The 27,903-nt window shown below is 44.2% G+C and overlaps 1 protein-coding gene across 1 annotated transcript; it reads right to left on the reverse strand.

The window, feature by feature from the left end:
* Positions 1-121: 121 nt before the first annotated feature.
* Positions 122-27,644, reverse strand: LOC141071335 (phosphatidylethanolamine-binding protein 1-like). Its single transcript, XM_073559615.1, has 4 exons — positions 27,468-27,644; positions 19,340-19,446; positions 6,252-6,352; positions 122-612 (listed from the first exon to the last, which is right to left on the reverse strand). The coding sequence occupies exons 1-4, from the start codon at positions 27,600-27,602 to the stop codon at positions 395-397; spliced, it is 561 nt and encodes a 186-aa protein (XP_073415716.1). The 5' UTR covers positions 27,603-27,644; the 3' UTR covers positions 122-394.
* Between the last annotated feature and the right edge of the window lie 259 nt (positions 27,645-27,903).

Below are 27,903 nucleotides of genomic sequence, written 5' to 3' on the forward strand. Positions count from 1 at the left end.
TTGTTATCCCTGTGGTGTTTGTTGTTTTTTTTTAATACAGTCCAAAATGATATAAACAATTTATATATTTTCAAGGAGGCATTTTGTAATATGCTCCCTACGTAAAGCAACCATCCATGACTCAATGCTCAAAAGTCTTTTTATAAATTCTCTTTAAGTCACACAGCAGACAACCAGTTATACAAACTATTACACTACATCAGATTATTTAGCACAGTGACCATATTTCCAATGACATACGTAATACAATTATGCATAGCTTAAATAGCTTCTTGGTATCAAATGAAGCTATAAGATTTTGACCTTTCTTCTTCGAGATGTCTGCAGACATACTGTATATAAACTACGAATGCAGAAAGACACTGGTGGACATTAATGGTGGGTTACATTAGTTTTATGCTACCCCCAGCCGTTTGTAAAGTTCAGGAACAGATTCATCCCACTCAGCCTGGAAGCAAATAGCGGCGACTGGGGGGCCAAGTCCATACTTCTTACGGAAAGCAGCTGCATTAAACTTTCCTCGACGTTCAGCCGTTTTATCGCTCACATAAAGTTCGTCACATTTGAGTGGTGTCGTCTGTTCATATACAAGCCAGGTATACCGATGCTGACCTGGACCAGGCAAAGAAAAAGTTACAGACTGTTCCTTAGATGTGGAATCATCACAGCCTTTAATAACAGTAACCTATCTATGGAACCATAGATGTGTCTTATGGTCTAGAAAGCTCTAATAATACCACAGTCTATGGATTTAAATAGATTCACTTTGAACATATCAGGGATATTTGAGCAATAACTTAAAGGGAACATACAAATTGATCATGGTGTCTGAAATACAAGAGACGGATTCATTCTGCTCCTGGATCGGACAGCATCTATCAGGCACTGTCTGTATAATCTCAGCTATGTCTGTGTCTATAACGCCGCAGTGTTTCAAAGGAAAACATACCGTAAGAGCCGCCGAGGACCGAGCCGTGCTGGAGACCAGATGGACAGGCGGATCCCCAGCGACTAGTTCGTACCCGCTACCCTGAAGTGACAGGTCTCTGCCTATATGTATATGTAGGCAGAGACCTATCAATCCAGGAGAACAGGAGGGAAGAAGCCATTAGAGACTCACCTGTTCAAATAGTCTCTAGTGGCTCAGTCCCCGGCAGCTATGAAACTATGTTTTTCTCTGAAAAACTGCAGTATTTAAAAGTTAACCATATATGGCTGGGATCGTGCAGCCACTATCTGATACATGCTGCTCGTGGATCGAGCAGCATGAATCAGCTGTCAGGTTCCCTTTAAAGACTTTGTCAAATCTTCTTCATTTGAGCAGTTAAATGGGTTGTCCTTTCTTCTCTCTTCTGAAGCCTCTTGGGTTTCTGCTTGCCTGGGGGTTGTGCACTACTGAACACTGATAGTTCGGGCTAGTGACATGGCTGCACTGCTGCTCTGAATTTTGCAATTTCTGATGCTGCAAGGATTTACTCTGCAGCATCGGGCAAGAACAGGTCCATATATTCAGTTGCATCCAGCAATCTGGCCATCTTCAGAGCTGAGCTTACAAGCTGTCAAGCAAACAGCTTGCATGCGCTCACACCTTGACTAGTATACTGGCCAGCCCTGCAAGACTGAAGAGGTGGTTGATAACCTAGGCAATGAACTGAAAACCAAAAAGTTAAAAATTCTTGAGAAAAGAGAGGATTTTTAATAGAGGTAAATTACAAATTGCTTATTTTTTTACAAGCGCTTTGCAATTAAACCCATTTGAGACAACCCCTTTTAGCATATTTCTATTTACTAGAATTAGATTTATCCCAGATGTATAATATGATTTAAAGGAGCATTAAAGGCATACAATGAGTATATACCTAATATTGCACCACTTTGCCACTTATACATCTGCTCATAGCCCAGAACAGCAGAGAACAATTAAAAAAGTATAACAAAGATATAAAGTATTATTATACGTAGATTGCCATACACCCATAATTTGCTTTTCATGTTCTTATAATTATACTATAATAAAATGTATTAATATTTTTTGTGCTGTTGGAGGTGAGTGTAATACAGTCACTGTCAAAATTGTTGGCACCCTTGAAATAGTTCCAGAAAATGAAGTATTTCTCCCAGAAAATTATTGCAATTACACATGTTTTGTTATACACATGTTTATTTCATGTCTTTCATAACTCTGGAAATGGCAGTAATTCTTATACATACCTAGATGAACATCTATATGTAATTGTACATTTGACATGTCTGTGTTTACCGTGATAAAGAGGGACCAGAAGACCGTGGTGTCTGATTTAACATTCTCCTGCACGAATTAGAAGCACTTTACTATCATATTAAACAGTGCAGGGTTCTGCTAGGAGTGAAGGGGTTAATCTGTTCTGTTGAAAGCTCTTGGAACTGTCCTGCTTTGATGGTCTCAGCTATTCAGTGTTGACCACTCCCCTATGCTATATATACTCTCCTCTGGCATTCAGGAATTGCCAGTGTTAGTTTCACACTGCCTGGTTCTGGTGTTGGAGACGTTGGTTATTTGAGGAGACTTTGGAGTGTTGTTCAGAAGACTGCCGCTTGGTGATAAGCCTGTGTGCATATCCTCATTGCCTCCTATTTGTTTTTTTCCTTCCTTTACTTCCTGGTGCTTCACTCATGATGTTTGTGAGTGCATATTTGTATGATTGGTATTTTCATTTATCCCTGTATGTCTTCCTTGTTAGTCTTAGGTGTGTATTCTTATACACTACAAATCTCCACTTCCCTGAGTGTGGGATGGGACAGATAGTGGCTGATCTAGGAGCTTAGCATGGCATGTCTTCACCATCAGAAATAATCTGGGGAGCAGGGATAGCTAGGGTACCTCTAGCTTTAGAGATAGGGAAGGAGACCCTATCTGTCAGGATCCTGTCAGCGTCGGCAACTGCCTCGGCTGAGCAGGGTGACTTACCCACACTGCGGGAGAGCACGGGGCCCAATACGGTAGTGAAGGTTTAAGCAGACAGGACGTGAGGCACGGAAAATAGTAAGGAGTACCAGGCCCTACGATCATGTGACTGCAGGGGGCGGGGCTTAGCGTCCTACTACTGCAGATTATGTAATGTACCTACTGCAGGAATACTGTAGTAGAGGAGAGGAAAATGCAGGCCAGACAAGCAGAGGTCATACACGAGAGGGCCGTGCGGTACCAAAGAGACGAGCAGAGAATAGTCAAGTCACAAGCAGAGAGTCATACACGAGAGGGCGGTGCGGTACAAGAGGGACAGGCAGAACTCGTAACAGGGACAGAACCGGATCAAAACCAAACAAGCAACAAGTTATCAGGCACAAGGCACACGTACACAAGAGGTCAACTAACTCAGCCGAGGGCAGGAGTATAACTGACACCGGACCTAGGTCCAGTGAGCATTAAATAGCCACCCTCTGCCAGAGAGAGGCAGAAACAATTAACCCCCTGTCTGACCAGGACGGGCCAAAGCGAAACCCCGTCCTGGATCATGACACTATCCCTGGAATATCCTGCAACAGTGCCACGACAGTCTGACAGGAAAAATCTGGATTATATGGTCCTCCTTATAAAATGGAGATTTCAGACTGTCCAGCAGATTAGACCCACAGCAGTCAACTGTAACATGTTTTCACTTTTCTTGCAGTGCTACTGAAGGGAATTGAGGCATTGAAAAGAGCAACGGAATAGACAGAAAAAGATGACTTTTGACCCTCACCCACAAAGCTCTCCATGGCTCAGTACCACCCTACATCTCCTCCGTTGTTTCAGTATACCACCCTACCCGCGCCCTCCGTTCTGCTGATGACCTGAGGTTAGCATCCTCAATAATCAGAACCTCCCACTCCCGTCTCCAAGACTATACACGTGCTGCGCCAATTCTTTGGAATGCACTTCCCAGGTCAATACGATTAGTCCCCAATCCCCACAATTTTAAGCGTGCCCTGAAAACGCATTTATTCAGACTGGCTGTAAGGAGTGCAAGAGTGGACCCTCTGGGTCGCGGTACCGGGGGTTCCTGAGGCGAGATGGCCAGGTGGTGCTGACCCCTATACAGGGACCGTTAGGAGCAGGCCCGAAGGAGTCGAATACCGCGACAGCTGATATCAAGAGGGGCGCCTCAGGTGCAGATGAGACAAGGCAGAGGGACAGGAGCGACAGGAGTCAGGAGCGACAGGAGTCAGGAGCGACAGGAGTCAGGAGCGACCAGACGGAGCCAGAGTACCGTACGGAAGGCAAACGATAATCAGGCGTCTCCATGAGAGAGGAGCCGCCTGATATACCCTGTCCTGGAGCTTGATTGGTAATTGCACCACAGGGATGGTGCAGAAGGGGTTAAGTGAGGGGAAGAGCACGCGCCCGTGGCCTAAGGCGCATGCCCGGGACAGGAGCAGAGGAGGAGGAGGAACCCTTGTGCAGAGCTGCAGGACGGGAGACCAGGGGTGCCGTGCGGCGGTTGGAGCGGTGAGCCGGGAGGGGACCCAGGGAGCAGGAGCAGGGAGAGCGGGACCCGGCATGACAGGTGACGCCGGCCCCAACCTGACAGGCGGCGCTGGTACCAACCTGACAGACGGCGCCGGCGTGACACTGGCCTACTGCCTCAGCACATTAACCTAATCTATCCCTGTGTGGCACAGCCAAAAATTTTTACCACAACCAGGTTCCCCGCATCATGTTCCCACATGCTTTATGCATCCATTAGCCCTCTGTGTCTGTACTGTTACACACTTAACATTATGGCTGGTCCATACAATCAGGGCAATTGTTACCACCCACCTTTCATGTCTCCCCTTTTTCCTCCTAGAATGTAAGCTTGCGAACAGGGCCCTCATTCCTCTTGGTATCTGTTATAATCTATGTGATTATTGTTATGCTGTAATGTCTATTGTCTGTACAAGTCCCCTCTGAAATGTAAAGCGCTGCGGAATATGTCGGCGCTATAGAAATAAAATATATTATTATTATCTATTAACATGTCTGAAAATAGGTTTTCTTAACCAGAAACCCCCTTCAGGCATTCTGGTAGCATATATTACAGCCCTCACTCTCCCTTGTTGTGGCTGGAGTGGGGACATGGATGAGTTGACCAACTCCAACATTGACCATGTTGACTAAAATCTAGGATAAACTTAAAGATATGTGATAGGTCACTGTAGTTTCTATATGGCATAATCCTAAGCTCCCAAAGTTCTTTTGGCTTCATCCCATAGAAGGGAGTAGATATTTAATGCAGCTCCAAATGAATATTGTGTTATAACAACGCAATAAAATTAAATATTCCGCACAGGCTGTGTTATCAGTTCTTAAAATTGAGACATTCCTATAAGAGATAGATGAAGCTCTTTCCTACTGAACTAAATGAACTACAATGATTTTCCCAAAATTTTTGCTACACAGAATGTATAAGCCATATGGCAAAAATGTAGCGATGAGCCGATCGATCTGCAGAGGATTGACTTTAAATCAAATTTTTTCAAATTTGCAGGTCCTCAAAAATTCAAACACTTTGCAATTTGATTCAGGTGGATCACGAAAAAAATGTCCTGTGCCATTTCACACATTGTTTGAAGGCTCAGGGAATGGCTAATGGTATCCAGCGCAGTCAGTTGGGCATCCCCATCATGCCCTGCAGGTATCACATCACATGGTCTAGCTCAGCCAATCGGGACACTATCACATAATTTATAAAACTGTAATACTTCACTGATGATGCACATTGAAAATAGGAGTGGTAGTCTCTGTGGGTGAATAATAATCCAAATGATATAGGGAACTCCTGTACATAGTCACTCAGTGTGATATATTATCCTGCAGAAACTACACTCTAATGAATTATTTTTCATTCGTCATAACATGCATTTTGCCTACATTGGTGGCAGTGCCCTTCTGTGGGGCTGCATGAGAGCTCCGGTGTCGGGGAGCCACTTGGCAGTAGTCCGTGGCCGCAGCATGAGAGAGAGTATTGTCTCTTACCTTCCGGCAAACGCAGCTCTTCTTTTAATTTTCCAGTCTGTGCAACATCACGTCACACCACAACGAATATTTGCAATTTACCTTGAATTCCAGCATTATTTGCACCAATCTTCTGTCACATATGATTTTAAACACATTTATTCATTCAGTCTGAAGAACAAATGTCCTTGCTAGACTCTGTATAAGTGTCTAGAGAAAAGGCATTGATTTTTTTGCGCTGCAAGATGCACTAAATTATCAGATTATATCATATGTACCAAGTTATATCACATACCTGTATCTTTTCCTGCTCCTGAACCAACATATTCCGTAAGAGTGGTGCCGCTGTTCAGGTCATTTCCCTTAACATTTACCGCCAGAAAGTGATGCCATTGTCTGTAGAGAAAGATAATCAGTTGACGTAATTTATGGGCGCCGAAGCAGAGAGTCACTCTATACAAACCAGAAACGTGAAGGCGAAGTACAAAAAGTTAAAGGGCTTAAAGTATACCATAAAAAACATTTACCCCCCTATCCACAGCGGTGGTCAACGCATGCACATCACCACTTTATTTATTGCCTGTAGGACTGGTAGAGATAGAGCGCTGCACTCAGTATAAGGCTGGAGTCACACTAACCTGCGCAAAATATGGTCAGTATTTTACATGCGTAATACGGATGACAGACCCCAAAACAGTGCTCCGTATGTCATCCGTAATCAAGGTTTGGTCGCGTATTTTGCGCATGTCAGCATCCGTATGTAATCCGTATGGCATCCGTATGGTGAGATTTTCTCGCAGGCTTTCAAAATGGACATATAATGGAGCCCTATGACAGTTTTAATAAAGAAATGAAAGAATAGATATAGACACATATATATATATATATATATATATATATATATATATATATGCATTCTATCTATTCTTTCGTTTCTTTATTAAACCTGTCAGTGTGATTTTACTGTATAGCGCACTGAATTGCCGGCTTTGCTAAAAGACACCGGGTGCCTATTTCTCGCAAGTCACATGTGTGGTCCGTGTGTAATCCGTGTTTTTTGCGCACCCATAGACTTGCATTGGCGTATTACGGCCGTAGTACGCTGACAGTCGCAGCATGCTGCGATTGGCACGGAGCCTAGAATACGGATGAGAAATATACGGCTGGTGCGAGGGACCCCATAGAGAATCATTGGTCCGTGTCTAATGCGTGCTTTTAGCGCCTCTCACTCGGCCGTATTCCTCGCCAGTGTGACCCCGGCCTAACTGTCATTCTTACAGACAATCATTGGAGTGGGGACCACCATTCTAGCGGTTTTCTTCTATGGGCTAGCGCCTTTAATGCATCCTCTGCACGGAATATACTTAAATTGTTTGGTAACCATAGAATAGGTCATCAATATCGGATCAGTGGGGGTCAGACTCCCGGCCCCCTCACCGATCAGCTGTTATTTGCTGTGTTATTTCATTGCTTAGCTGCCGCTGGCACATACACAGCTCTGGCAAAAATTAAGAAACCACTGCAAAATTTTCAGTTTGTCTGATTGTTCTCTTTACAGGTATATTTTTGAGTAAAATGTAAATTGCTCTTTTATTCTATATCTACTAACAACATGTCTTTGAATTTCCAAGCACTAAATTTTGTATTTATTTTCAAAAAATGAGAATTGGTCAAAATAACAAAAAAATGCAGTGCTTGCAGACCTCAAATAATGCTAAGAAACCAAGTTCATAATCATTTAGAATCAACAATACTAATGTTTTAACTCAGGAAGAGTACAGAAATCAATATTTTGAGGAATAACAATGATTTTTAATCACAGCTTTCATGTGTCTTGGCATGCTTTCCACCAGTCTTTCACACTGCTTTTGGGTGACCTTATGCCACTGCTGGTACAAAAATTTAAGCAGTTCTTTGTTTGATGGCTTGTGACTATCCATCTTCCTTTTGATTACATTCGAGAGGTTTTCAATGGGGTTCAGGTCTGGAGATTGGGCTGGCCATGTCAGGGATTTGATGTGGTGGTCCTTCATCCACACATTGATTGACGTAGCTCAACTACCTCAGAGTTGGGGAACATTGCCTGAGCAGAAGGGATCAACTGTTTTTCCAGGATAAAAGAAAATACAGAGCCAACGGCGTTATGCGCGAACCATTATGGTACAAAGCTGCAAGTAAAAAGGCAAAGACCACTCAACTCGTCCAATGAAAAAATACAAATAAAAAAATGTATATAACTTGTGCTAAAAATAATGTACGCAGGTTCAATAAATAAAACCAGTGGTGCCAACAAATACAGTACTGAGCAAAAAGAGGGGTAAATTACCTTGAATGGTGCTTAGATGGCATAAAAAGAAGTAGTCCTGAAAGAGGGTCCTTAGTAGCGAGGTAGATGAAAGGTCCTTTCCAATAAAGAACGATAATCTAACAGTAGCTGGTGTCCCAGATGAATAGAAGTGGAATCTCCATATATGACGCTGTCCCGGCCGGTGACTAGTGTACAGCTGGAGATAAGCAGCGGCCGTCTGTGTTACAGACGCCGCGTTAGAAGGCAGGCCTGTAAGGTCCAGAGACGCTGCAGGACCTTGCGTGACGTCACAGACACGTGATAGATCACGTGACAGGCACTGGAGCGCTACGGAGCGCTATAGGGGCCAGAAAAAGCGTAGGAAGGCAAGTTTTTTTCTGGCCCCTACAGCGCTCCGTAGTGCTCCAGTGCCTGTCACGTGATCTATCACGTGTCTGTGACGTCACGCAAGGTCCTGCAGCATCTCTGGACCTTGTAGGCCTGCCTTCTAACGCGACGTCTGTAACCAACACAGATGGCCGCTGCTTATCTCCAGCTGTACGCTATTCACCGGCCGGGACAGCGTCATATATGGAGATTCCACTTCTATTCATCTGGGACACCAGCTACTGGTGCCATCTAAGCACCATTCAAGGTAATTTACCCCTCTTTTTGCTCAGTACTGTATTTGTTGGCGCCACTGGTTTTATTTATTGAACCTGGGTACATTATTTTTAGCGCAAGTTATATACATTTTTTTGTTTTTCCAGGATAACCTTGTATGCGGCTTGATTCACACGTCCTTCGCAAAGATTAACCTGGCGTGGGGCGGAGTAGTGTTTGTTTTATACAAGGTCCAAAATAAAAGGTTATGTATCAATTGTTTTATTATAAGTCATACAGCTGTGGCCATTCCTTCACCAAGCATTGTTTTTTTTTGTATTATTTGGTTTCATAGAAACAAGGCTTTTGTGTTTACTGAAGGTAAATGGAAGAAAGCTTGCTCCACCAGTTAAGGGACAGGAAATAAAGTCAATTCAGATGTAACATTCTCTATATGGGATAAAGTCTCTGATTTTGAACCAGTCACAGAAGAAGAAGTAAGCAGGCTCCTTGCATCTTCTCACCCAACTACTTGCACCAGTGACCCATTTCCGTCACAGCTCCTTCAGTCCCTTTCCCCTGCTGTCACCACTCACCTAACTAAAATATTTAACCTCTCTCTCTCTTCTGGTATTTTTCCCTTCTCATTTAAGCATGCCATCATACATCCACTACTTAAAAAACCATCCCTCGACCAAAACTGTGCCGCTAACTATAGACCTGTCTCTAATCTTCCCTTCATCTCTAAACTCCTGGAACGCCTGGTCCACTCCCGTCTTATCCGCTATCTCTCAGAAAACTCTCTTCTCGACCCTCTCCAATCCGGTTTCCGCTCTTTACACTCCACTGAAACTGCCCTCACTAAAGTCTCTAATGATCTGCTAACAGCTAAATCAAATGGTCATTACTCCACGCTAATTCTCTTGGATCTCTCTGCAGCATTCGACACTGTGGATCATCAGCTCCTCCTCACTATGCTCCGTTCCATTGGCCTCAAGGACACCGTTCTCTCCTGGTTCTCCTCCTATCTCTCCGACCGCTCCTTTACTGTATCTTTTGCCGGTTCCTCCTCCTCTCATCTTCCCCTTACTGTTGGGGTCCCCCAAGGATCGGTTCTAGGTCCCCTCCTCTTCTCCTTGTACACTGCCCCTATTGGTCAAACAATCAGTAGATTTGGTTTCCAGTACCATCTCTATGCTGATGACACCCAATTATACGCTTCTTCTCCTGACATCACGCCAGCCTTTCTAGAAAACACTGGCGATTGTCTAAACGCTGTGTCTAATATCATGTCCTCACTATATCTGAAACTGAACCTGTCAAAGACTGAACTCCTGGTGTTTCCTCCCTCTACTAATGTACCTATACCCGACACTGCCATTTCTGTGTGTGGTTCCACTATTACTCCCCAGCAACAGGCCCGCTGTCTTGGGGTCATACTTGATTCCGAGCTTTCCTTTGCCCCCCACATTCGATCACTGGCTCGCTCTTGTCATCTGCACCTCAAAAACATTTCTAGAATTCGACCTTTTCTTACCTTTGACTCTGCAAAAACTCTTACTGTTTCTCTTATTCATTCTCGTCTCGACTATTGTAACTCTCTTCTAATCGGTCTCCCTCTTACCAAACTCTCCCCCCTCCAATCTGTCTTGAATGCTGCAGCCAGGATCATATTCCTCACCAATCGTTACACTGATGCCTCTACCTTGTGCCAGTCATTACACTGGCTACCCATCCACTCCAGAATTCAGTATAAACTTATTACCCTCACTCACAAAGCCCTCCATGGCTCAGCACCACCCTACATCTCCTCCCTTGTTTCAGTATACCACCCTACCCGCGCCCTCCGTTCTGCTGATGACCTGAGATTAGCATCCTCAATAGTCAGAACCTCCCACTCCCGTCTCCAAGACTTTACACGTGCCGCACCAATTCTTTGGAATGCACTTCCCAGGTCAATACGATTAGTCCCCAATCCCCACAATTTTAAGCGTGTCCTGAAAACGCATTTATTCAGACTGGCCTACCACCCCAACACATTAACCTAATCTATCCCTGTGTGGCAGAGCCAAAAGTTTTACCATAACCAGGTTCCCCGCATCATGTTCCCACATGCTTTATGCCTCCATTAGCCCTCTGTGTCTGTACGGTTACACACTTAACATTATGACTGGTCCATACAATCAGGGTAACTGTTACCACCCACCTTTCGTGTCTCCCTCTTTCCTCATAGACTGTAAGCTTGCGAGCAGGGCCCTCTTTCCTCTTGGTATTTGTTATAATCTACTGTATGTGATTATTGTTATGCTGTAATGTCTATTGTCTGTACAAATCCCCTCTGAAATGTAAAGTGCTGCGGAATATGTCGGCGCTATAAAAATAAAATTTATTATTATTATATTATAAGTCAGCAGAGGAGCAAGGCAAGGATCAGTTTTAGGCCAAAATCTTTTTAACCTCTTTATTAATGACCATGTGGATGAGATTGAGAGAGTGTCAGTCTTTGCTGAGGACACAAAACCTTGTTGGATAATAAATACTGATCTTGACAGTATAAGGGTGTGTGCACGCGCTGCGAATTCTGCTGCGGATCCGCAGCGGTTTTGGTCCTGCAGATCCGCAGCAGTTTCTGCTGTGGTGTACAGTACCATTAAAATCAATGGAAAATGAAAACCGCAGTGCAGACGGTGCGGTTTTTTCCGCGCGGATTTGCTGCGGTTTCAAAACCGCAACATGTCAATTCTTTGTGCAGATTCTGCTGCGGTTTGGCACCTGTTCCATGACAGGTGTCAAACCACAGGGGAAACCCCCAGGCTAAACTGCAGAAAAACTGCAGATAAACCGCACTTTTGACCTGCGGATTTACCTGCGGTTTTTGACAAATCCGCGTGGAAAAATCCGCAGGACAATCCGCAGCGTGTGCACACACACCCTAATATTAAAGAACGACTTAGATGTTTGAATGGGAAAAAAACCCATAGATGAGTGTTAATGTTGATAAATATAAAGTAATGCACCGCGACTGGAGAAAAAGTATTGCTGCATACAGTTGTGGCCAAAAGTATTGACACCCCTGCAATTCTGTCAGATAATACTCAGTTTCTTCCTGAAAATGATTGCAAACACAAATTCTTTGGTATTATTATCTTCATATAATTTGTCTTAAATGAAAAAACACAAAAGAGAATGAAGCACAAAGCAAAACATTGATCATTTCACACAAAACTCCAAAAATGGGCCAGACAAAAGTATTCGCACCCTCAGCCTAATACTTGGTTGCACAACCTTTAGCCAAAATAATTGTTACCAACCTCTTCCGGTAACCATCAATGAGTTTCTTACAATGCTCTGCTGGAATTTTAGACCATTCTTCTTTGGTAAACTGCTCCAGGTCCCTGATATTTGAAGGGTGCCTTCTCCAAACTGCCATTTTTAGATCTCTCCACAGGTGTTCTATGGGATTCAGGTCTGGACTCATTGCTGGCCACCTTAGAAGTCTCCAGTGCTTTCTCTCAAACCATTTTCTAGTGCTTTTTGAAGTGTGTTTTGGGTCATTGTCCTGCTGGAAGACCCATAACCTCTGAGGGAGACCCAGCTTTCTCACACTGGGCCCTACATTATGCTGCAAAATTTGTTGGTAGTCTTCAGACTTCATAATGCCATGCACACGGTCAAGCAGTCCAGTGCCAGAGGCAGCAAAGCAACCCCAAAACATCAGGGAACCTCCGCCATGTTTGACTGTAAGGACCGTGTTCTTTTCTTTGAATGCCTCTTTTTTCTCCTGTAAAAACTATGTTGATGCCTTTACCCAAAAAGCTCTACTTTTGTCTCATCTGACCAGAGAACATTCTTCCAAAACGTTTTAGGCTTTTTCAGGTAAGTTTTGGCAAACTCCAGCCTGGCTTTTTTATGTCTCGGGGTAAGAAGTGGGGTCTTCCTGGGTCTCCTACCATACAGTCTCGGCATCTTCCGGTCCCAGTAATGCTTAGCGCGAAACACCGCTGATGACGTCGCGCTCTCGCGAGAGTGACGTCATCTCCGGCCCTTCTCGCTAAGCATTACTGGGACCGGAAGATGCCGGGAGCGTGGTGAGAGGAGGGACAGAGTCCGGGGGTCGTCGGAAGGTGAGTATATAACTATTTTTTATTTTAACAGAGAATCTAGAATACACGATGCGATAGAATCAGGCCACCATCTAGTGTATTATACTCCTGTTACACCCGGAGCTGCTGTCACTGTTCTGCTGTTACCTAATGTATTGTACTCCAGTTACAGCCAGAGCTGCAGTCACTGTTCTGCTGTTACCTAATGTATTGTACTCCAGTTACACCCAGAGCTGCTGTCACTGTTCTGCTTTTATCTAATATATTGTACTCCAGTTAATCCCAGAGCTGCAGTCACTGTTCTGCTTTTACCTAATGTATTATAGTCAAGTTACACACAGCTGCAGTCACCGTTCTGCTCTTCCTTAATGTATTATACTCCTGTTACAGCCAGTAACATAATGTATTGTACGCAAGTTACACCTAGAGCTGCAGTCACTGTTCTACTGTTACCTAATTACCTAATGTATTGTACTCCAGAATATGCACAGGACTGTGCCTGTGTAATGAGCAATGCAGCAGTGATGCCTTTAACGGCTGTAATGTGCCTGTACAATAAGCAATGCGGCCGTGTTGCCACGACGACTAAGCAACTGTCGCTGATTGGTCGCAGCCTAACTGCCGCGACCAATCAGCGAGGTGGTATTTCCATTACAGACAGACAGAAATAGACAATTATATAGTAGACTAGATGGTGGCCCGATTCTATCGCATCGGGTATTCTAGAGTCTCTGTTAAAATAAAAAATAGTGACACACAGGAAAAGGATTTGCCAGGGGTAATGCAGAGTGATAATGTAAACTCCCCATTAAGTATTACCTGCCTAACCCAGGAAGAAGTGCAGAACCGCCTTAGTAAGATTAAAATTGACAAATCACCAGGCCCTGATGGCATTCACCCTTGAGTATTAAGGGAGTTAAGGCCTCTATTCCTTATATTTAAAGACTCTATAGAAACAGGGTCTGTTCCTTTTGATAGGCGGCAAGCAAATGTGGTACCAGTATTCAAAAAGGGGTGTAAAAGGGAACCTGGAAACTATAGGCTGGTAAGCTTCACATCTGTTGTGGGTAAAATTTTTGAAGGGTTTCTAAGGGATACCATTATGGAATATCTCAATGTTAATAAATGTTTAACTCAATATCAACATGGATTTATGAAGGAGCGCTCCTGTCAAACTAACCTCATCAGCTTCTATGAGGATGTAAGCTCTCAAATGGACCAAGGAGAATCATTGGATGTCATTTATCTCGACTTCTCTAAAGCATTTGACACTGTCCCACATAAAAGATTGGTAAGTAAGATGAGAAAGCTTGGGCTAGGGGAAAATGTGTGTAGATGGGTAGGTAGCTGGCTTAGAGATAGAAAACAAAGAGTGGTTATTAATGGGGCATACTCAGATTGGGCCAGGGTTACTAGTGGGGTACCACAGGGTTCTGTATTGGGCCCCCTACTATTTAATATATTTATTAATGATCTAGTGGATGGCTTACACAGTAAAATATCAGTATTTGCAGATGATACAAAACTATGTAAGGTAGTTAACACAAAGGAGGACAGTTTGCAACTACAGACAGATTTCAGTAAATTGGAGAATTGGGCTGAAAAATGGCAAATGAGGTTTAACACAGATAAGTGTAAGGTTATGCACATGGGAAGGAGAAACAGATGCTACAATTACTTACTAAATGGGAAACTGCTGGGGAAATCAGACATGGAAAAAGACTTAGGCATCTTAGTCAATAAGAAGCTAAATTGGCGTGCCCAGTGTCAGGCAGCTGCCACCAAAGCAAATAGGGTCATGGGATGCATTAGAAGAGGTCTGGGGACACGAGATGAAAACATAATTCTCCCTCTGTACAAATCACTCGTCAGCTGCTGTCACTGTTCTGCTGTTACCTAATGTATTGTACTCCAGTTACAGCCAGAGCTGCAGTCACTGTTCTGCTGTTACCTAATGTATTGTACTCCAGTTACACCCAGAGCTGCTGTCACTGTTCTGCTTTTATCTAATATATTGTACTCCAGTTAATCCCAGAGCTGCAGTCACTGTTCTGCTTTTACCTAATGTATTGTAGTCCAGTTACACACAGCTGCAGTCACCATTCTGCTGTTACCTAATGTGTTGTAGTCCAGTTACTCCCAGAGCTGCAGTTACTGTTCTGCTTTTACCTAATGTATTGTAGTACAGTTACTCCCAGAGCTGCAGTCACCGTTCTGCTCTTACCTAATGTATTCTACTCCTGTTACAGCCAGAGCTGCAGTCACCGTTCTGCTCTTACCTAATGTATTATACTCCTGTTACAGCCAGAGCCGCATTCACTGTTCAGATCTTACCAAATGTATTGTACTCAAGTTACACCCAGAGCTGCAGTCACTGTTCTGCTCTTACCTAATGTATTGTACGCAAGTTACACCCAGAGCTGCAGTTACTGTTCTGCTTTTACCTAATGTACTCCTGTTACACCCAGAGCTGCAGTCACTGTTGTGCTGTTACCTAATGTATTGTACTCCAGTTACTCCCAGAGCTGCAGTTACTGTTCTGCTTTTACCTAATGTATTGTAGTCCAGTTACACCCAGAGCTGCAGTCACTGTTCAGATCTTATCTAATGTATTGTACTCCAGTTACGGCCGCAACCAATCAGCAAGGCGGGATTTCCATTACAGACAGACAGAATTTGACAATTATATAGTAGACTAAATGGTGGCCCGATTCTAACGCATCGGGTATTCTAGAATATATATGCAGTTTATTTTTGAAGATTTAATAATAATGCAATAATGCACCCTGCAATCCTGATATGTATGGTTCTCTCACCCCCAATCCTGATATGTATGGTTCTCTCACCCCCAATCCTGATATGCATGCTACCCCTCAACCCCCTATCCTGGTATGCATGGTCCCCTGACCCCCCAATCCTGGAATGCATGGTCCTCTCACCCCCCAATTCTGGTATGCATGGTCCTCTCACCTCTCTTTCCTGGTATGCATGGTCTTCTTACTCCCCTTTCGGGGTATGCATGGTCCCCTCACCCCCCAATCCTGGAATGCATGGTCCTCTCACCCCTCTTTCCTGGTATGCATGGTCCTCTTACCCCCCTTTCGGGGTATGCATGGTCCCCTCACCCCCCTTTCTTGGTGTGCATGGTCCTCTCACACCCCAATCCTGGTATGTATGCTCACCGTCACCTCCCTTTCCTGGTATGCATGGTCCTCTCACCCCCCAATCCTGGTATGCATGGTCCTCTTACCCCCCTTTTGGGGTATGCATGGTCCCCTCACCCCCCAGTCCTGGTATGCATGGTCCTCTCACCCCCCAATCCTGGTATGCATGGTCCTCTCACCCCCCAATCCTGGAATGCATGGCCCCTCACCCCCCCATCCTGATATACATGGTCTCCTCACCCCCCTTTCTTGGTATGCATGGTCCCCTCACCCCCCTTTCGTGGTATGCATGGTCCCCTCACCCCCCTATCCTGGTATGCATGGTCCCCTCACCCCCCTTTCTTGGTATGCATGGTCCTCTCACCCCCCAATCCTGGTATGCATGGTCCCCTCAACCCCCTATCCTGGTATGCATGGTCCCCTCACCCCCTTTTTTGGTATGCATGGTCCCCTCACCCCCCCTTTCGTGGTATGCATGGTCCCCTCACCCCCCTATCCTGGTATGCATGATCCCTTCACCCCCCTTTCTTGGTATGCATGGTCCTCTCACCCCCCAATCCTGGTATGCATGGTCCCCTCAACTCCCTATCCTGGTATCCATGGTCCCCTCACCCCACAATCCTGGTATGCATGGTCCCCTCACCCCACAATCCTGGTATGCATAGTCCCCTCACCCCCCAATCCTGGTATGCATGGTCCCCTCACCCCCCAATCCTGGTATGCATGGTCCCCTCACCCCCCCAATCCTGGTATGCATGGTCCCCTCACCCCCCAATCCTGGTATGCGAGGTCCCCTCACCCCCCTTTCCTGGTATGCATGGTCCCCTCACCCCCCTTTCCGTGTAGCCGCGACCAATCAGCGTTGCGGCTCTGTACAAAAATAATATTAAAAAATAAAAAAAAGTTATTTTCACCTTCCGACGGCCTCCTGTCTTCTTTCCGCGTGCCCTGCCTCGTGTTCCCAGTAATGCTTTGCGGCTTAGACCGCTGATGACGTCGGTCTTCTTTCTCGCTCTCGCGAGAGTGACGTCGGTCTTTTTTCTCGCTCTCACGAGAGTGACGTCATCAGCGGTCTTAACCGCAAAGCATTTCTGGGAACGCGAGGCCGGGCGCGTGGAAAGAAGACAGGAGGCCGTCGGAAGGTGAGAATAACGTTTTTTAATTTTAATTAATACAGATTAAGGCCTGCGCCTGCCGCTGATTGGTGAAATGAAAGCTGCTTCGTGATTGGTTTGTGACACACACATTCATTTTTATATATATATAGAGATATGTGTATTTTTTTTTAAAGGAAATATGTCACATACATTTTTTAAAATGACCAATAATACCACATGCAAGAGACAAATACCATCACATGACCAGACCACACATTACCATCACATAGTGACCGAATAATATCACATACAAGGCACATATACACCACACTATGACCACAGATCTGGTCATGGTGTGACAGTATTTGCCCTTTGTATGTGCTATTATTTGGTCAGTCACTATGTGGTGGTAATATGTGGTCTGGTCATGGTGTGGCAGTATTGCTTCTTTGTATGTGGTATTATTCGATCACTATGTAATGGTAATATGTGGTCTGGTTATGGTGTGGCAGTATTGGTTCCTTGTATGTGGTATTATTCAGTCACTATGCGGTGGTAATAATAATATGTGGTCTGGCCATGGTGTGACGTTATTTGTATGTGGTATTATTAGTCATTTTAAAAAATGTGACACATTCCCTTAAAGAAAAATAAATACAAAATAAAAAGAGTACTGAGTGGTATTTTAAGAATTTTTTTAAAGATTAGAGTGGAGTAGGGGCGTGCTAAAATAGTCTACCTTGTCATGGAGGCAGGCTTAAAATAAAATCTTTTGGATAAAAGAAAATCTGCTGGCCATGTATGTGATCTGGTGTTTGATGGGAACTGTTAATAAGTGATTGGTGAGAATGTGGTGTAGAAGTGAAGTTTTTCTAAGAGTGGACGGTGGGACTGAGGAAAGTTCGAGGGGTGGAGGCGGAGCTGGGGTGGTGCCTGGGCAGAGTTTCAAGGGGGCCTGAAAATTTTGCCAGTACGGGGTGCTGAAATTCCTGGTGGCAACCCTGAGCACAGGAAAGGAGCAGATGGAAAACAAAATTTCTCCACCTTTTCCATTCTGTCAGTGTGCGGAAATTGTGCTGAAGTCAGATGTCATCCGAGTGTAGTCCAATGTTTTCTATGCACCCACAGACTTGAATGGGTGGGAGTCTTCGGACTTCAGAGAGAAATCACAGCATGCCCCAATGAACAACACTGGTACAAGTGCTAGTCAATAGAAAGTCGAATAGCACTCCATTTATTTGCTTGTGTGACTGTTATACTGTCTGAGGCTAGTTTCACACTAGTGTTTTATAGCGCTGCGCTTCATGCGCAATATAAACGCATGCAAAAAACGCATCATGCGTTTTGCATGCATTTGCTTTTTTAGGCGCATGCGTTTTAACCAGTTTGTAGCCATGTTAACTCTTAAAACGCATGTGATTTTAAACGCAGGCGTGCGCATGTCCATGCACACGCCTGTGTTCCCATAAACTGTAATGTGGTTTTTTTTGCGCAAGCGTGCGCATGCGTTTTTTTGAGACAGGTCGGACGGACCAAAAATGCAACAGTTTGCGTCCAGCGCGCCTAGGCGCACACTACAGGGGGCGCAGGACGCATGCGCATGGACGCGCACGATTCGCAGCGCTAAAAAACACTAGTGTGAAACCAGCCTTATACTGAAACTTTTCATGCAAATCTAAATACTAATGTGTGCAGCTACTTCTTCTCTATAACATGCTGCCTATAGACTTGACTGCATGTTTAAAGGGGCTTCCCGGCTTTGTGGTACAAGTTTTCAGTCACTCTGTGTGACTGCAGACTTGTGAACTCTCACAGTGCGGGGACTTTGTGCCTTCACCAGGTGGTCATGTGACTGTAAGTATGTGATTTGAACACTTCCTGCCACATTCTGACTAGACTGTGTGTACACGTCTAGTTGGCACGTAACTGCATGTATGCAAATCGCACACTTGCAGAAACGACCCCACCGTCAGCCCCGGAGAATCCTCACTGAGGATTCACAAGTCTGCAGTCACATAGAGTAATTGCACGCGTGTGTCCTAAGGCCGGACAACACCTTTTATGTGACCGGTCATATTTACATTTACTTTACTGTAAACAAAGGTGAATTTATTGTTCGCCGTTCTTACGCCATAGAGCGATCACTCTTGCTGGGAACATCAGGATCCGTCAATATCACAGTATACAGCTTCTTGTCATTCTTGCCCTCCCATTCAATGGTTGGTTTATCTTTAATCTGAAAGATAAATATTAGAACAATTCTTGATGAACAGCCACAAAGCTGACTTCATGTTATGATTTTGCCACGGTTTTATGGAAAAAACACAAATCCATTGGCTGAGCTCCATAGAAGGCAGAGATTTTCACTAAATCCTGCATTACCAAGGTATTTAGTATAAGCATCAACCATCGCAGGTTTAAAATAAAGAAAATATATTTTAAAAAATTGAAAAAAAAATATAATAAAACTTCACATCACCTCTTTTTCACAATTAAAAATAAAAGAAAAAAATACATATTTGGCATTGCTGCATTCATAAAGGTCCGATTTATTAAAATATGGCATTAATTAACCCAATCAGTAAACACAGTAAAGAGAAAAAAAATAAAAACAATAGAATTTGTCTTTTTTCGTTCCTAAAAATGTAATAATAAGCAACTAAAGCTTCGTAAGTGCACAAAATTGGTATCAATAAAAAAAACAATCTCAGTGCGGAAAAACAAGCCCTCGCCTAGCCTCGTCAACAGAAAAATAAAAATGTCTTGGAAAATGAGGGCATAAAGTCAAAAATTTGTTGCAATATTCTGAATTTTTTTCATCACTTAAATTGAAAACAAAAATTGATGCATGTTTGGTGTAGCCATAATCGCATTGTCATGGTCAATCATGTTTCCAGGTCATTTTTACAGCACAATAAATGCTGTAAAAACAAAACAAAAAATAAATGGCGGAATTGCATTTTTTCACCATTTCATTTCGCTTGTGATTTGTTTCCTGTTTTTCAACTCATTATATAGTAAAATGAATGGTGATATTCAAAACTACAACTTGTCCCACAAATAACAAGCCCTCACATGTCTATGTCGAAGGAAAAATAAAAAGATGATGGGTTTTGAAAGTAGGCGAGGAAAAAGCTAAAGTGCAGGAGCAAAAAATTCCCTGTCATTAACCTTTTCACGACCTATGACGTATGTATATGTCATAAGCTGTGTCCCGGCATTTGATGTAGGCACTGGCACTGAGCCCGCATCTTTTCTGGAACATGACAGCTGATTTGATCAACTGTCATGTGTCCCTAACAGCCGCGGGTGGAATCGCGATCCACCCGTAGCTGGTAAGATGTTAAATGCCGCTGTAAATCTCTGACAGCGACATTTAACATCAATCATGCAGAAGCACATCAAAAACCCCACCCATCGTCACCCCTGTCACATGATCGTGGGGCGCTAATGGGTTGGCATGACAACCGGTGGTCTGCAAAAGACCTCCGTGCTTGTTATTGCTGATCTGCTATATAAGGTGGTGACTTTTGCTGAAGCCCTGCTATGTGTAGCACAAATGAGCAGACGATTGCAGGTTCAAGTTTCCTGAGGAGACTATTGAAACAAGTAAAAAGTAATAAATAAATAAAAGTTCAAATCACCCCCCTATTGCCCCATTCAATGTAGAACAATTACCATGCGTCTACAGTGTGCCCGGTAGTTGGCGGTAACAGTGGCTCTTTTATGATTATATGAGGTATAACCAAGACACTGTCTCGTACAGTGTAATACCATGTGGGTTATCATCATTGTCTGGCGCCGTCCGTCTGGTTTGCCTTTGCGACCCCCTCCTTCCTGATGCGTCGGAAGGGGGTGGAGCTAGGCAATCGGCGGCGGAATCCCACGATGATGTTTGCTACCATGGTGACGCGACGCCGTGGGCGGCACCTGTTCCTTCCCTGTCTTGACGTGCTGGATGGGGGAGTGATGAGGCTGCGGGCGGACGGGCTCCATGGCAGCAATGCACGCTGAACCGCACACACCTGCGAGGTAACTATCTGGCACACTGGGGCTATAAATAAGAGCACATAGGTGAGACGGCCAGATTCCTCACCCCCCTAAGACGAAGCTAGAGCGAAACGCGCGTCAGGGACCTTCGTTCTTCAAGGTTGAATGATTCCTATGCACTTTGCTTCTTTTACCTTCAGCGGTTATTATCGCTATGGCACAAACTACGCATCATGTGCACTCGGGCTTGTGCCTGACATGGTAGTATAGGCACCACTTGGTTTTACTCTGCCCTAAATTGTCTACTTGCCACTGTGCTATATATATTTCAATATTATTTCATCCAGAGTTGCTGGAGATAGTTTTCAGGCAGTGTTGCATTTATCTACCATGACAGCACAAGCATTTTTTTAGCTGGATGTTATAACTTGCCACTGTGCTATTTGTACTATTATCTAGCTGGATGCTATGTTCCATTGTGCCACTTTGTGCTATCCTGGAGTGTATTGTGTATATATCTAATTACAGTAATTACGGCTAGGGCTGCTCATTTGCACTTGCAACTCTTTGTGATTGTTAACCGGACTGCTGGTCATATTTTGGCCCTTTAAGAAAATTCTTATGATAATTACATGTTACACAAAATAAAGGGATTCTGTTTCACCAGTGCATAGGAGTTTCACTAGTATGCAAGGCTTATATCATTTTAGCACCTAGCTATATATGTCATATTTATGAAGTCTGCAGAATGGTGTTATATATACATATCAAACTTGTTAGGATGTTTTGTACATGTATCTCCTTTTAAATGTTTTTTAATTTTTTTGCTATCATGCAGTAATAAAGGCTGAATATTTTATGGCTTAACTTCGTTTTGCTTGTTTGATATTATAGTTCATTTGAAGTGCCATTTATTAGGCTCAATTATTTGGATATATTATGCTTTCATTTTCAGTTGTCTCTGATCATGTGGGTGGAAATTAGCTGGTGTGATATATTCCATACATAGTGACAAAGGAAGTACTGCTCTTTGTCCTATATGTAGCATCATTATACAGAAGCACTGAGCAGTGAAGCTGTGAATCCAGCTTTAAAGTGAACTAAACTAAGTACTAGAAGTTGTGACCTGATCTGCCTGTCTCTGAATATACCTATTCTGTCGTTGTGCTTCTTCCCCTTTTCCTTAGAGTACCAAGGGAGGTGTAACCTGACATCTCACTCTGCTGGCAGTCTATCTTGTTTTGACCAAGACTAATTTTACCTGTTTTATTTTTATTTAATAAGGGAGATTGAGTTGAAGTAGCAGGGGGAGAAGTGACTCATAGGTGGAGAAAGAATCATATTTGTCTGATATGAAATATTACAAAGTTTCTTATGTGAGACGATTTTTTTGTCACTTGTCATCCATGTGCAGTCCACATACAATCCGTTTTTTTACAGCAGCTATAAATCAGTTTTAGGCCAGGTTCAGATTGCGTTAGGGCAGTCCGTTCAACGTATGCGTTAAACGGACTGCGCTAGCGCAACTGCCTTTTTTGGATCTCGTTATGCGATCCCGCTAGCGCAGATGCTTCATCTACGCTAGCAGCGACGGACCCTCGGACGCTGCAGATCGTGTCGGAGGGTCCGTCACAGCATGACGGCACATCGCTAAGACATGCCGATTATGACATGCGTTAGCTATGCGCTCGTCTAAAGTATAGCAGTCTATGGGTGCGTTAACGCATCCGTTACATAGCATTAATGCCACTATGCAACGGATGCGTTAAACTCACACCATTAACGCTATGTGAACCCCGCCATTTACAATTTCCTGTATTACAGAATTGCAATGTATCTGTAAAAATCGGATGCTACACTGATGGTCCGCATGGGATCCGATGTTTTACATGCAGCCATAGACTTCAATGGACAAGTCTCATCTGATTTCAGAGTAAAATCACTGCAAGCAGATTCTGTTAGTGAAAAAAATCAGTCATCAGCACTGTCCCACCGAATAACATAGGTCAACGTGATAGCTGGTAAAACGTCAGAGAGCACTCATCTGCGTTATACTCTTGTGTGCAGAATACTCCTATTGTGGCTGTTTAACCACTCGGGTGCCACAGTAAATGAGGCCCACTGGATCTGAGGGATTATACCGAGAGATGAAGATCTATGGGTTGACCTATCATTTCCCTAAAAGACTGCACGTTTAAATCATCTAGTGGGGAAAAAGGGAAATAAACTTCAATAAAATCTCTCTCTTTTTCTTTCTCTTTGTATACATATATACATACATACATACTGTATACACACGAGATCAAAAAACAACTTTTTACATTTCATAGGTAAAAGATAAAAATAGTATAAAAAAAATAAAAAATCAAAACATTAGTCGCACTCCTGGATTCATAGTGGTCCAAACGGTGAAGATTCCATTATTTATCGTGTATGGTAAATGCCGTTCAAAAACAATCCACATCAGAATTGCTGTTTCTGGTCTCTCTGCTTTCCAAAATGTTAATAAAATCTAATCAAAGTGAGTAATTCTTTTTAAATTCCTACACAAACTACAGCTCCCCCTCAGATAACAGTCCTCACGCTGTGCCATCTATGGAAAAATAAAAAAGTTATGTGGATGACGACACAAAATGGACTTCTAGTTTTTGTCATTTGGAAAAATTGATAAAATACAACAAAAACTCTAAAAATGTGGCATAATAATAATAAATTTTATTTTTATAGCGCCGACATATTCCGCAGCACTTTACATTTCAGAGGGGATTTGTACAGACAATAGACATTACAGCATAACAATAATCACATAGATTATAACAAATACCAAGAGGAATGAGGGCCCTGCTCGCAAGCTTACAGTCTATGAGGAAAGAGGTAGACACGAAAGGTGGGTGGTAACAGTTGCCCTGATTGTATGGACCAGCCATAATGTTAAGTGTGTAACAGTACAGACACAGAGGGCTAATGGATGCATAAAGCATGTGGGAACATGATGCTGGGAACCTGGTTATGGTAAAACTTTTGGCTCTTTCACACAGGGATAGGTTAGGTTAATGTGTTGAGGCGATAGGCCAGTCTGAATAAATGCGTTTTCAGGACACGCTTAAAATTGTGGGGATTGGGGACTAATCGTATTGACCTGGGAAGTGCATTCCAAAGAATTGGCGCGGCACGTGTAAAGTCTTGGAGACGGGAGTGGGAGGTTCTGACTATTGAGGATACTAACCTCAGGTCATCAGCAGAACGGAGGGCGCGGGTAGGGTGGTATACTGAAACAAGGGAGGAGATGTAGGGTGGTGCTGAGCCATGGAGGGCTTTGTGGGTGAGGGTAATAAGTTTATACTGAATTCTGGAGTGGATGGGTAGCCAGTGTAATGACTGGCACAAGGTAGAGGCATCGGTGTAACGATTGGTGAGGAATATGATCCTGGCTGCAGCATTCAAGACAGATTGGAGAGGGGAGAGTTTTGTAAGAGGGAGACCGATTAGAAGAGAGTTACAATAGTCGAGACGAGAATGAATAAGAGAAACAGTAAGAGTTTTTGCAGAGTCAAAAGTAAGAAAAGGTCGAATTCTAGAAATGTTTTTGAGGTGCAGATGACAAGAGCGAGCCAGTGATCGAATGTGGGGGGCAAAGGAAAGCTCGGAATCAAGTATGACCCCAAGACAGCGGGCATGTTGCTGGGGAGTAATAGTGGAACCACAGACGGAAATGGCAATGTCGGGTGTAGGTACATTAGTAGCGGGAGGAAACACAGGCATCAATGTAACTGACTGTCCGGCATAACAGCGGTAACATGTCACTTACCACACAGCGAGTGCAGCAACTACAACACCCAACAGATCCCTAAACAGCGAGTGCGAGTGCAGCAACTTCAACACCAAACAGATCCCTAAACAGCGAGTGCAGCAACTACAATACCCAACAGATCCCTAAACAGCGAGTGCAGCAACTACAACACCCAACAGATCCATAAACATCAAATGCAGCAACTACAACACTAAACAGATGCCTAAACATCGAACGCAGCAACTACAACACCCAACAGATCCCTAAACAGCGAGTGCAGCAACTACAACACCCAACAGATCCCTAAACAGCGAGTGCAGAAACTACAACACCCAACAGATCCCTAAACAGCGAGTGCGGCAACTATAACACCCAACAGATCCCTAAATAGCGAGTGCAGCAACTACAACACCCAACAGATCCCTAAACAGATCCCTAAACAGCAAGTGCAGCAACTACAACACCCAACAGATCAATAAACATCAAATGCAGCAACTACAACACTAAACAGATGCCTAAACATCGAACGCAGCAACTACAACACCCAACAGATCCATAAACATCAAATGCAGCAACTACAACACCCAACAGATCCCTAAACAGCGAGTGCAGCAACTACAACACACAACAGATCCATAAACATCGAATGCAGCAACTACAACACCCAACAGATGCCTAAACATCGAATGCAGCAACTACAACACCCAACAGATGCCTAAACATTGAACGCAGCAACTACAACACCCAACAGATCCCTAAACAGCGAGTGCAGCAACTACAACACCCAACAGATGCCTAAACATCGAATGCAGCAACTACAACACCCAACAGATCCCTAAACAGCGAGTGCAGCAACTACAACACCCAACAGATGCCTAAACATTGAATGCAGCAACTACAACACCCAACAGATACCTAAACATCGAACGCAGCAACTACAACACCCAACAGATCCCTAAACAGCGAGTGCGAGTGCAGCAACTCCAACACCAAACAGATCCCTAAACAGCGAGTGCAGCAACTACAATACCCAACAGATCCCTAAACAGCGAGTGCAGCAACTACAACACCCAACAGATCCATAAACATCAAATGCAGCAACTACAACACTAAACAGATGCCTAAACATCGAACGCAGCAACTACAACACCCAACAGATCCCTAAACAGCGAGTGCAGCAACTACAACACCCAACAGATCCCTAAACAGCGAGTGCAGAAACTACAACACCCAACAGATCCCTAAACAGCGAGTGCGGCAACTATAACACCCAACAGATCCGTAAATAGCGAGTGCAGCAACTACAACACCCAACAGATCCCTAAACAGATCCCTAAACAGCGAGTGCAGCAACTACAACACCCAACAGATCAATAAACATCAAATGCAGCAACTACAACACTAAACAGATGCCTAAACATTGAACGCAGCAACTACAACACCCAACAGATCCATAAACATGGAATGCAGCAACTACAACACCCAACAGATCCCTAAACAGCGAGTGCAGCAACTACAACACACAACAGATCCATAAACATCGAATGCAGCAACTACAACACCCAACAGATGCCTAAACATCGAACGCAGCAACTACAACACCCAACAGATGCCTAAACATCGAATGCAGCAACTACAACACCCAACAGATCCCTAAACAGCGAGTGCAGCAACTACAACACCCAACAGATCCCTAAACAGCGAGTGCAGCAACTACAACACCCAACAGATGCCTAAACATCGAACGCAGCAACTACAACACCCAACAGATCCCTAAACAGCGAGTGCAGCAACTACAACACCCAACAGATGCCTAAATATCGAACGCAGCAACTACAACACCCAACAGATCCCTAAACAGCGAGTGCAGCAACTACAACACCCAACAGATGCCTAAACATCGAATGCAGCAACTACAACACCCAACAGATGCCTAAACATCGAATGCAGCAACTACAAAACCCAACAGATCCCTAAACAGCGAGTGCAGCAACTACAACACCCAACAGATCCCTAAACAGTGAGTGCAGCAACTACAACACCCAACAGATCCCTAAACATTGAACGCAGCAACTACAACACCCAACAGATCCCTAAACAGCAAATGCTGTAGATACAACACCCAACAGATCCAGAAAAAGTGCGCCATTGTGTTTTCTAGTACAACTTACATTAACCCATTAATGATGCATATATAGTCAGCGCTTGTTCATGGGCATCATTGTAAATGTTAGGGGCTAAAGCCCCCATAGTCTAGTGAGGGCAGGTTAGGTGCCAGCTTGTCACCCATATCAGAAATGCCTGTCAGCGATGTCATGACAAAGGGGTGCTCTTACTTGGGACCACTATGATTCCTCTCATTCAGCAGTGCGGGCATCTGGGCACCCTCAGGGGCATCTCTGCAGGTACCGCACCCTCTACACATAATCAATAATGAATACAGCAGCAATGGCTGGGGCAGTAGTGCGGGCACTCACCTGACAGGGTTTCACCACTTTGCCCAGCGTGTCTATGCACACACACTCATGCGTCACAGTCAGGGGAAACTTTGGTCTTTCGTCCACATCACTGAGCTGCAGAGGACCGTCCCACTCGCTAACATCAAACACCATCGTGACAGACGGGCAGCACTACCCGACACTGAGCTGGCACTGCCCGTGTGCCCCGTATAAGAGCGCCACCCACCGCCCCGCCCACTGCAGCTTCTAGCCAATGGCTCGGATGTGATTGGTAGCTGCTGTTCCCTGAGTACCGGCCGGGTGTGCAGCGGGCTCGGGCTTGCCAGTGTTTGGCTTGGCAGCAGGAGCGCTGATGGCCGCAGGCTCGGGCTTACCGTCCGGCTCTGATTCTCATGTACAAGTACAAACAGCAGCAGCTTGTAAATGGCGGAGGGAAGAGGGCAGGAAAGTTACC

This window comes from Dendrobates tinctorius, unplaced genomic scaffold (assembly GCF_039654945.1).
Source record: "Dendrobates tinctorius isolate UK_male_01 unplaced genomic scaffold, ASM3965494v1 ptg000003l, whole genome shotgun sequence".
Taxonomy (NCBI): Eukaryota; Metazoa; Chordata; class Amphibia; order Anura; family Dendrobatidae; genus Dendrobates; species Dendrobates tinctorius.

Bases quoted from the DNA above. Each gene is read 5' to 3' on its own strand.
- LOC141071335 (XM_073559615.1), bottom strand. From the start codon at position 27,602: ATGGTGTTTGATGTTAGCGAGTGGGACGGTCCTCTGCAGCTCAGTGAT. The intron at 19,447-27,467 runs GTGAGTGCCCGC...TTTATCTTTCAG, and splicing joins AAGTGGTGAAACCCTGTCAG to ATTAAAGATAAACCAACCAT. The intron at 613-6,251 runs GTATGTGATATA...TGCCTGGTCCAG, and splicing joins AGGAGCAGGAAAAGATACAG to GTCAGCATCGGTATACCTGG.